The sequence below is a fragment of the Protopterus annectens genome, chromosome 6.part0 (assembly GCF_019279795.1).
Source record: "Protopterus annectens isolate FY-2018-M chromosome 6.part0, PAN1.0, whole genome shotgun sequence".
Taxonomy (NCBI): Eukaryota; Metazoa; Chordata; order Ceratodontiformes; family Protopteridae; genus Protopterus; species Protopterus annectens.
This window is the reverse complement of record NC_056737.1, coordinates 714,986,375-714,998,291: the sequence shown is the minus strand read 5'-3', so window position 1 is coordinate 714,998,291 and position 11,917 is coordinate 714,986,375. Positions and strand designations below refer to the sequence as shown.

Below are 11,917 nucleotides of genomic sequence, written 5' to 3'. Positions count from 1 at the left end.
AACACAATTTACTCTATCCCTCTGTCCATTTTCTGTAATGCAAAATTCTAAGCACAGCATATGCAACAAAATATGTAATGGCTTAAAGTGTCAAACAGCCAGAAAAAGTAATCTTGTTTAATGTTTTGTGACACAAAGCACACAAACTTCTAAATACACCACCACATTCTGTCTGGACATACTGGCAAGTGAATTTGAGGAGGTGAAATGTAGATAGATATCTGATGCAATGACAAATCATAGAATCGCCTTAAAGGAAAGCTTGAGAACTACAGCACCTGCTCAGTTCATAACATTTTTATTCTGAGTATAATTCCTCTCAATATATTCTGCATATATTCTGCATACGTAATTAATGTGGCATTTTCTTGTTTAGTTACGGCTTAACATTTTTTGAAATGTTATATATAGACAGTGTACAATGCAAACAAAATGATTATGATTACATTCATTAACTGCAAGTTATGTCACTGGTTAATGTAACACATGGCTACATGTACAATTTAAGCTATAGCATACTAAGCAAATGGCTTAGAAAGCTTTAAGGAAATATGATCTGGTTGCTGGCATTCTTAAATCCTCCTTCAGGGAGAAAGCATTTAAAAGAAATCTGTATGGCTGAAGGAAATATGAAAAACATTTACAATAAAATGTGGGGTGGAAATGGGAAAAGTTCTTAAAAATATGATGTATATGACAAGTCAAAAGAAAATCAGCAATAACAAAATACTGGCAGGAAGTACCAGTATTAGTGTTACAGGATTAAAATGGATTATTTAATCTTCAAGACAATTTTAAATATGGCAAATACCTCTTTGGAGAAACAAACATTCTCACTTTTGTATAAATGTGTATGCGTAACTCAGTATCACTATATGGCAGCTTTATGCCAATAAATATGGAAACAAATCTCCTTCTGAATTTTGTGTTAATGTACCTTAAAAGTTACATATCGCATAAGGGGGACTTTACCAAAGTGTTTTGGACATAATTTATGTCAATGCATTTCATTCTAAACAGTGGAATCCACAGGAAAAAATGTTTGCAATGGCAATGGTCTTCTAATTTTTAAATGTCCTTCATTTTCAGATTAAAGGCAGCAGACTTCGAGACAATGCAGAAGATGTCAAGCTTATGGTGCATAGTCCAAATGCCATAAAATTTCAAACTGCTGAAAAACTTTAAATCATTTTGTTCTTAGTACTGACAGTCTGGAGATCCAAATGTGTGTAGCAGCACAACAGTTTAGTACTCTTCTCGAAGTTGCAGCATAAAAAAAGAATTGGCAGCACAGGACTCCATTTTTTTAGTTCAATTATTTTGCTAGGATAAAAGTTCAATCTAAGAATCGTTTTTGCATATACACTTCCGCAGAAGATGAATAACCAAATTTCTCATAGAAAGCCACGTTTTTTGGCAGACACTCTAATGTGATTTTGTAGCAGCCTAGTTTTTTGCTCAGCAATGTAAGGACCGACATTAACCTACAGAAAAACAAAATGTGCATGTAATTATAATTGTTCTCTATGTACAAGCGTATCAAACCATAAATACAAGTTACATAATTTTTTCACAATTTCAAAATCAGCTGTGCTTTACTGTGGCTGGCAAAATTCCAGATTTGTCAATGTCAAAGTCAAACATTTTAGAACGCATTTAAGCATCTAGTTACATCTCCAAAACACAAAATATAGAATGGAAAGTTATGGGGGTAAGATCATCACCCACTAGAGGTATAAATTGACTATGAGGAATTCTGTAGTCAGGACTTATTAGTCATCTATTACACAAACATGCTAAATCTGCATTACTTGAGGTCTTCTGTACTCACAACTGCCTGGCAAAGTTCAGCTTTCTCCTCAGTGCCTGAAAAAGCAATTACTTGATTTGTTTGGCCTACAACATTTGACAAGTGATGAAAAAGGCTAGTCTAATCATGCAGACTGCATGAAGTCTGATGCATGCCCTAGGAAGACTGCAAACAAACTAATAAAATAATAAAAGCATATGAAACCTAACAGGGCAGACAGTTGAGATTCCAACAGGTATGATTTGGTTTGAAAAAAGTATGCAACTGTTCAAAATGGGGAGAGAAAAACAGAAGTAATTCACATTATAGGCTTGTGAATGTGTGAAGCTAGAGAGGGGTGTGAAGTTCCTTTCAAAATAAGTAAGTCATACACAGGGGGCATACAACTTCACTGTTTACATGCTTATCTGGTCAAAAGAGCAGGCATAAACACACAAAGATGCTGTCAGAAGACATCCTATGTCAGCTGTGGTCACCGGAGTGTAGCACTCAGCCCTTGCACAGCTTCTCATCTCCTATCCTTACCAGTGACAAATATCCTGGAGTTCTATCAATTACTTGTACTGGACCAGTACATTCATCAGTCTAGAACCTTCCTCTTCCAGCTGTCATCCACGTCCCCTTTTCCAGTGTTCCCCTTTTTCCACTCTACTCCATTTGTTCTTATGAAAGCAGTGTGCCAAATGATCCCCCTTTTTGCATCTACACCCTTTAGTATAAATTCTTATCTTCTCTTTTTCCAAAGCTACTTCATTTCCTGTCCTATTTTGTTATGTTACATGCTTTGTATCTGCTCTTTCTTCTTCGGTCTGTCTACAAAAAATGAACAAAGTATTCCAAATGCAGCCTTACCAATAACATGAACAAAACAATGTTGAACTCAGCATTACTGGCACCAATTCCTCTGACTAAGCACATCAGCATCACACTAGCTTTCACTAGTGCCCTTTTATACTTAACAGCAGGATTCAATGTATCATGACCATCAAAGCTTTCATTTTTTTTTTAGGTGGAATCATCCAATAAATCCTGAATACTTACAGTGGAAAGCCTGTTTTTTTTCAGTGGATTACCTCTACCAAAGTGCACATTGCAATTTTATATAAACCTGGTATGAAGATATCCATTTTCCAGGTTTCATTTCAAAATTTTAAGCTCATAAAAGCCAAGACTAACTTAAAATTTCCCACCCAAAACAGCTTAAATACTTTTACTACAATTAATATACTAATTAAATAATCAGTGAATTGACCTCAAAATAAAACCTGAAGCCAGACTGCATGCTGTTGATTAACAAACAGTTTTAATTCCCTCCTTCTGACAAAGAAATAGGTCACGGTTAGCCAATTCAAGGGTTTTTGATTTGATGAACAGCAAGTGAAAGAAATTATGACCACAGTCATATATTTATACAAATACACTGAGGTCCTAACAAGCCACACCAACAGCTTGGAAAGGGTCTATTTCTGCTTTAGTATAACTGAGTAATTTAAATTATTAATCTCTGTAATAGACTTGCCATCCACACTTCCTGGATATTCTTCCCATGACTGAACTCTAATTCTGTTCACTAACATGCTTTGAGGGAAAGCAATTTGCATGAACACTTCAGTCCCATCTGCATTTGATCTTACAGCCTGCAATGCTTTCAGATGCTATGAGTAGGCTCCAAAGATGTGGGAGGAAGAATCTTCCAACTCATCAGGCATACCAACCGATTATCCACAAATGGACTGACTTTATGGGGTCTCTCCTCTGCTGCATCCCTTCAATCTGTGCATGACATTTAATCCCCTATGCCAGTGGCCTGATCACCAGAGATGATACACGGAAGCACAGTATTGCCAACCCTAGCCAGCTGGCTTGATCCAGAGATAAACTGCTTGACTTATTTTTACTGTGCTTAGCCCCTGTACACTCTTCATTACTGATGTGCCCTTTTTCCTCCACAAACCACTAATTCCTGGGGGGTGGGGGTGGGGGTGGGGGATGAAATCTTGACACAAGCTCTGTGACTTGTGGCCCCCACTTTCCAGGAAACGCTTGCCCTTACTAGTTCCCATATGGTGATATCAGTTTCCCTCCCTTCGTCAGGGTGAAAGTTGGGGGGCAGGATCATAGCATGGCTTGTGGGATGAGACTTTACTAGGGAAGGTACAAGGGAAGCTACCTGGTGTGGAAGGTGTGTGTGTTTTGTTTGCATGCAACATGCTGGTACATCACATTTTCAAATACCACATCTACTCAAGGCCTTAACCCTACTACCAAATTAACAGCAGCATGCTTTGTAGTCGGGAAATACTTGCTGTTCTTGGATAGGAAGTACCCAGCTGCAAGCAAAACCCAATACTCAAACCTTCTGGCCAGAAAAAAGCCACACATTCCCATCCTCCTTGCTTGCTAAAAGAAAGTATAGTTGTATAAAATCTTACCATAGCAGTAGATGTCCTCTTCACTGCTGCAGTATTCATTACACTAGGGATCCCCTGCCAAGGGTGGCACAATGTCCAGCTAGTATACCAAATCCTTTAGATTGCTTTAAGGTACACAGAGTACAGAACATGTATGCTTCTCTCATAAAGGGCATAAAGGTGACGTACGGATGTGCCATTCTCAGGATTGAGAGTCCTAGCAGGAATGCCAGTCCTTGGAAAAAAAAAAAGTTATTCAGTACATCCAGAAGAGAAATGGACCAGGGGGCAGAGGGAGGGAGGGAGTGAATACTGCAACAGAGAACAGAAGGATATCTACCCTTATGGTAAGATTTTACATAACTGTACTATGTCCTTCCATTTCACTGTTGCAGTATTCATTACACTAGAGAGAGTGCCAAAGCTCAGGAAGAAGAGGGGGAGGAGAAAGGACCAGCAGAGCCCACTAGGAAGCCATGAAGGATGGCCCTAGCAAAACCAGCTCTAGCTTTGGAGATTCCATCCAACTTGTAGTGCTTGGTAAATGTATGGACAGAAGTCCAGGTATCTGCCTCAAGAATGCAGTAAGCATCTAAACCCTTGAAAAAAGCATCAGAAGCCACCGCAGCTCTAGCAGAATGACCCTTAATAGAATAAGGAAGGCTCTTGCCATGAAAGGAACAACAAAAAGAAATAGGATTAGCTGTGTCCAAGCAGACTACTACTTCTTGGATCTCTAAAGCTAAGAACCTAGGATGAAAGGAAACAAAGCTGATCAGATTTCTAGTCAGTTTTAGCCAAATAAAATCTGAGGTGACAATGCACATCCGTGTGCATCACCTTCTCATTGGCAGATTGCGGAGAAGGGAAAAAAGTGGGCAAATAAATAGACTGATTAAGGGACAACTCATTCACCACCTTGGGCATAAAAGAAGGATTAGTACACAAGGACACCCTGTCCTTATGAAAGGACAAAAAAGAGGACAAGTCTTAAGGGCTTGAAGCTCAAACACGTGTTTGACGGAAGTAAAAGCTAACAAAAGTACAGTCTTTCAATAGCAATGTTACAAGGAAGCTGAAGCGGCAGGCTCAAAAGGAGCCAGAGTCAATTTTTCCAAAACAAAATTAGGATCCCAGGGAGGAGGAACAGGCTTCCTGTGAGGCTTAATATGATGGGCACCTTTAAGGAAATGTTTAGCTTCAAATCTATAAGCTAAAATAGGAGAGAAAGGCAGGCAAGCAGAGAAAGCTGATACGTGGGTCTTAACAGAAGAATAAGCTGATTCAACATTGAGCAATTCACACACATAAGATAGAACCAAGGGAAAATCCACAGAAAATGGATCTAGGTTATGAGAAAGATATCAAACAGAAAATCTCTTCCAGATGGATAAATAGGATTTCCTTGCATTAGGTTTCCTGGTCTCCTGTAAGACCCTAAAAGCATGTCCTTAAAACAAAGGTCTATGTGGAATCAAAATCCTATCACTCACAGTGTCAGCTGAAGAGCGGACAGGTGGGGATGGATGACAGATCCCTTTAAGCAGTTTAAGCACTATATTCTTGTTTGAGGAGGTCCACCCTATGAGGTAACCTATGAAGACTACCCTTGGCTACATACAGAGGAGGGAACTAATGCTATCTCGGCCAAAAGGTAGTCAACATTTTGGGAGCATCCTATTGACTTTGAACAGGACTTTTGGAATGAGGGTAAAGTACAGTTTTCTACCTACCATAAATGTAGATGTTCGAGTGCTCATACAGCTGCAGTCATAACAGATGGGTTATCCTGCCGTCAGGCGGGTCCTCGGTCGGCCGAATTCCAAAGTCTAGGTCCGGCGTCAGTTGTCGTCGCTTCTTCCCTAATGTCAGTGCGGCAGGGGTATAAAAGAGCCAGCCGATGCCATCTTCTTCAGTTTTTCTTGCCCCAGATGTCAGGTGCCCCCAGAAGGAAGGCAAAACATAAACTCATGTAATCATGCAATATAGAATAATCAAAAAACAGCAGTTGCAAGCAAATACACCATAAAAGAATACCCCAAATAGGTTGTATGAGAAGGTGTTTGTCATAAGGCCTGTCCTAAGAGGGGATGGAGGGAGGGAAACCTGGACTGCAGCTGTATGAGCACTCAAACATCTACATTTATGGTAGGTACAAAACTGTACTATGTTCATCGTGCATACAGCTGCAGTCATAACAGATGGGTAGAATCCCAAAGCTAAGTAGGGGTGGCAGGCACTAAGTGGAACTAGGAGGCAAGGATGCCCTGCAAGACAGCTGTGGCAAATCCTGCTCTAGATTTTGAGTAAAGTGGAAGGTGATAGTGTTTGGAGAAAGTGTGCACTGAACTCCAAGTGGCTGCTTCCAAAATGTCCTTGGTAGGAACCCCCCTGAGGAAAGCTGCAGAGGTAGCTGTGACCCTTGTGGAATGGGACCTGATGCTAGATGGCACAGCTTTTCCATGAAATGAGTAACAAAAGCGTATGCAGTGGGCTATCCATTTTGAGATGGTCTGTTTGGAGATAGCCTTTCCTTGAGCACCTGTAGCATAGGACACAAAGAGTTGCTCGGATTTCCTGAATGGCTTTGTCATGTCCAAATAATAACGTAGTTGTCTGTGAATGTCCAAGGAATGCAGTAGCCTTTCCCCTTTGTTTTGAGGGTTAGGGTAAAAGGTAGGTAAGTGGATAGTCTGATTCAAGGCTACACTTGATACTACCTTTGGCATAAAGGTAGGGTTGGTTCGTAAAGAAACTCTGTCCTGATGGAAAATGATGAAAGGTTGCACAGCCATGAGGGCCTGTAGTTCCGAAACCCTGCGTGCTGAGGTGATAGCCAGAAGGAAGGCTGTTTTCCATTACAAATATTGTAGTTCTGTTGAAGCAGCTGGCTCAAATGGAGGGTCAGTTTTTCCAACATGAAGTTGAGGTCCCAAGCAGGGACTGATGGTTTCCTTGGGGGTTTTATATTCTTAGCCCCTCTGAGGAACTGTCTTAAGAGAGAGAGAAGAAAGGAGGATCTGTGTTGTATTGTGCAGAAATGGCTGAAGCATGTTTTTTGATGGAGGAGAAGGAAAGTCCACTGTTTAACATCTCAGCTAGGTACTGTAATATTTGAGGTATGTTTACTACCCAAGGATTTTGGCCCTTTTTCTGATTCCAGGCACAAAACCGCTTCCATTTGGCGGAGTAGGCTTTTCTAGTAGAAGGTCTTCTGGCCTCCAAGATGACATCCTGCACCTCCTTGGAGAGGAGGGTCTGTTGTGAAATCAAGGGATTCTCCATGCGGCTAGATTTAGGGTCTTGAGCTAGCTGTGAATAGTTTTGAAGTTGTGCTGGGACAATAGAAGAGGCACTAGAGGTAGGATCCATAGTGGGGAATGCGTCAGGCTCTTCAGGAGTGGATACCAGTGTTGTCTTGGCCAGTCTGGAGCAATGAGAATCATTTTCGGCCTCTCTGCTCTGGCTTTTAGTAGAACTTTGGGCATCAGAGGGAGAGGCGGAAAGGCATAGACTGTCAATGTTGTCCAATTGAAGGAAAGTGCGTCCACTTTCCAGGCCTGCGGATGATAGGTCCTTGAGCAAAATTGTTTCAGTTGGTAATTTCTGTGGGTAGCAAAGAGATCTATGTCTGGCTGTCCCCATGCCCGAGTTATCTTTGCGAAAACTTGAGGATGCAACTTCCATTCGTGTGGATCTGTCATATTTCTGCTTAGGCTGTCTGCCAGTGTGTTTTCCTTCCCTGGCAGGAATTGTGCCTGAAGTTGGATTTGCAATTCCAGAGCTGTGTTCCAAAGGGTCATGACTAGCTGTGTTCCAAAGGGTCATGACTAGTCTGCACAGGGGGTATGAATAAGTTCCCCCCTGTTTGTTTATGTACCACATCACTGTGGTGTTGTCTGTCCTTATCAATAGCTGGCCTGGATGCAGTAGGTCTTTGAAGGCCATAATAGCATTTTGCACTGCTAGCATTTCCTTTTGGTTGATGTGTAGGTGCTTCTCTTTTTGGGACCATGTTCCCTGAATGCACTGATCTTTCATGTGTGCTCCCCAGGCGTAGTCCGAGGCGTCTGTTGTGATGATTTGATTTGCTTGGGGTATGCAGAAAGGGAGACCTTTGTTTCTTTGGCATGCTTGAGCCCACCACAGAAATTCCTTTTGAAGACACGGAATGAGTGGTATAATTGCTTCCAAACTGTGGCTGTGTTGAGACCATAAGTTTTTTAGGTACCATTCAAGTTTCCTCATATGCAGCTTTGCACATGGGATCAGCAGGATGCCATGAATCCCAGAGCCTGCAGGACTTTCCTTGCAGTCAGCCTGGTGAAGGTTGCCATTTTGCTGAAGTATTGAGATAGTTGCCCTTGTTTGTCTGGCGTGAGGTTGGCCATCTGGGTGTTTGTATTCAAGCTGGCACCCAGGAAAATTATTGTTTGAGAAGGTATTAATTTTGATTTCTTTTTGTTGACTGTGTATCCCAGAAAGTTCAACAGTCTTATTACAAACGCCAGGTGTTTCAGAAGTATGTCCTTGCTGTCCGCTTGGATCAGGCAGTCGTCCAGATATGGGTATATTTTTATTCCTTGAAGTCTGCACAAGGCAATTACTGATGCCAGGCATTTCGTAAACACTATGGGCGCAGTAGATAAGCCAAAGGGCAATGCAGGGAATTGATAATGGGTTGAACCTGCAAGAAATCTGAGATATCTTCTGCAATCTTGTCTGATAGGGACATGCAGGTATGCCTCCTTGAGGTCCAATGTTACCAGCCAAGACCCCTTGCCCAGCATGGGAAGAAGCTGCTGTAATGTGAGCATCTTGAATTTTGGTACCTGTAAATATGTGTTTAGGATGGATAGATCTAAAATAGGTCTCCAATCTTTGTCCTTCCTTGGTACCAGGAATAGTCTGGAATAAAACCCTTGACCTTGCTCTTTTGCAGGCACCTCTTGAATAGCTTTCATGTCCATGAGAGCTGAAATTTGTTTTTGTGCCTCTGCCCTTTGATTTTTGTGGCAGGTTTGGCATGCCTCTCATTTTTGGAAGGGTGTGAAAGTGGAATCTGTAGCCTCTGTCTATAATGTCCAGGATCCATTTGTCTTTTGTGACAATATGCCAATTTTTTGAGAATAATGCCAGTTTTCCGCCTAAAGGTGCTACCATTAAAGCTTTGCTTGGCAGGTAAAGAGGAAAGTCATTGTGTCTGCTTTCTGAATGACTGTGATCTATCTTCTCCACCTCTTCGGGTTGGTGCTTGCCATTGCCTGCCTCTGAATGATCCTTGAGATTGCCCTCTACCTCTCGGGCGCCTGTATCTGCCTCTTTGAGGTCTGTCCGTGGCTGGAAAGGACCAATTTTTTGAAGGCCAGTTTCTGCTGAAACGTGGAGGTTGTACCTGCAGGAAATCTTTCACTGTTTGCATTGATCTCGCCTTTTCCTCCATTTTCTTTAGTACCTCCTCAGCTTTAACACCAAACAATACATCTTTTTGAAGAGGTGCATCCAGTAATTTAGCTTTGACATGATCTGGTAAGGCTTGTTCTTTGAGCCAAGCATGTCTACGTATGACAGACCCTGTAACAGCAGCTCTACATGAGGCCTCTAAAGCATCAAAACCACATTGCAAGGTATGTTTACCCACTTGCTCTGCACTATGCAACAAATCCTGCAACTCTTTTAAATCTGGTTGCTCAGGTTGTGTCATTTTGCTTTTCAACTCAGATAATAAAAACTGTTGATACTTTAACATATGGAACTGACAGTTTAATGCCCTCATGGTTAAAGTGGCCGAGGTATACACTTTTTTTCCCCCACCTTTCTAAAACTCTGGAATCTCTCTCTGAAGGTAATGGGTTTTTAGCAGTAGAGGCCTTAACTCCCTTGGGACCCTGTGAAATAGTTTCTGGGTCAGCAGTATGGCTTTTGTATAGGAACTGGTGTGAATCTGGAACCCGGTAATACCTGAAGGTTTAACAGGAGCCGGAGGTAAAGAATCTGGGTTGAGGCTGGCTTCTGTGTACACATCATCTAATATATCTAATACAGGAAGGATAGCCAGAGGCCTATGCTGGGGGAGCAAGAGAAAATCCCTGAGACTTTTCTTGGAATTTGAGTAGTCTTGGCCTTCCCAGTGAAAGTGTTCCCTCAAAGTATGTAGGGTTTCCCCAAAAGAGTAATCCTCAGGGGGGAGACCGAGGGAATAGACTCCTCTGCATCAGAGTCTTCTAAAGGAGAATATGTATATTCCTGGTCCTCAGAATGTTCAGAGGTAATAGAGGCTTGATCTGAGGAAGGGTAGTCTTTCTCTAATCTGGGCCTTTTGTCCGAGGGGGGTTGAGAAACCCTGATAAGAGTAATCAAATCCTCAGCCATTTCGAGCATCTGTTTTTTAGGCATAGGGCCTTGAGAGGGGGTCTGTGGTCCTTGTTTTTTAGTTTTCATGACTGCTTTAGATTTTGTGAAAGCCTTAATGGAGAAGGAGGAAGGCCTGAAGACACCTTGAGAAATGGCAGGCCCGTCTAAACTCTGAGTTTCCCCGCCAAAAGTGGCGTCGGTATCTGTAGTCGGAGTGGGGGCCGAGGAGCCTGCGACCTCAGGCACAGAAGACACCGGTAATGAAGTGTCATCGGTAGTCAAGGGCTGCGTAGGCACCTCGCTGAGAACCGGAGAACCGGTAGTCGGCCTTAGCGTGGTGTCAGTAGAAGTCGCGGACCTCGTATGTCGGTCCTTATCCTTGCGTCTTTTACCCAAAACTGGAGTCGGAGTATCCGACGACATAATGTAATTAAATTTTTTACCAAAATAGTGATGGGCGAACTCCGCCCGACACTTAATAGTGGGTTTGTTGAATCTAGCACAAAAACGGCAGACCGAGACGTCGTGGTCTGGGCCTAAGCAAGGAATACAGAAAGAGTGGAAATACTTATGCGGTATTTGCTTCCCACATGAAATGGAATTATTAACTTTGTCTGACATCGGTCTGAGGCAAGAAAAGTTTCCCCAACGGGGTACTTAGCTTTCAAGAAGACTTCGGCTGAAATATTTTCATAAATCTCAGGAACTGGCCGACCAGCACTTGTGAACTGCTTCTGCTTTGGGCACCGCGCGGCAAGAAAGACTGAAGAAGATGGCATCGGCTGGCTCTTTTATACCCCTGCCGCACTGACGTCAAGGAAGAAGCGACGACAACCAATGCCGGACCTAGACTTTGGAATTCGGCCGACCGAGGACCCGCCTGACAGCAGGATAACCCATCTGTTATGACTGCAGCTGTATGCACGATGAACATCGGGAGGGAAAGCATGAAGAAATATCTCCTTCCAAGAAAAAGATAGGCCGTCCACCTTCCAAACCAGAGGACCGGAGACTCTGGCTTAAAAAAAGAGAAAGTTGTCTGTTCAGAGGGGAGGCAAAAAGATTCATCTGAGGAGTACCCCACTGGTGAACAACATCCAGAAATACATTCCTGTGAAGCATCCATTCGTAAGATTGAGTTAGGGACCTGTTCAGAGGGTCTGCCACAATATTTTGACCTGAGGGAATGCAAACTGCCTGAAGAGTCACTTGATACTGGATAAGTTTCCACAACAGGAGTGCCAACTGGCAAAGATAAGTTCTTGATCCCCCCGTTTGTTTACATACGATATCACTGTGGTATTGCCTGTAAACACAGAGGTCCTGGACAGAAGAGATGATG

At 42.4% G+C, this 11,917-nt stretch overlaps 1 protein-coding gene across 1 annotated transcript in view; it reads right to left on the bottom strand.

Moving 5' to 3' along the window:
- Window positions 1–282: 282 nt before the first annotated feature.
- GNPNAT1 (glucosamine-phosphate N-acetyltransferase 1) overlaps window positions 283–11,917 on the bottom strand; it is a 722,404-nt gene continuing 710,769 nt past the window's right edge. The window contains exon 6 of the mRNA XM_044074400.1: window positions 283–1,484. Coding sequence (XP_043930335.1) covers window positions 1,337–1,484 — 148 coding nt within the window. The 3' untranslated portion in view covers window positions 283–1,336. The remainder of the gene's footprint in view (window positions 1,485–11,917) is intronic.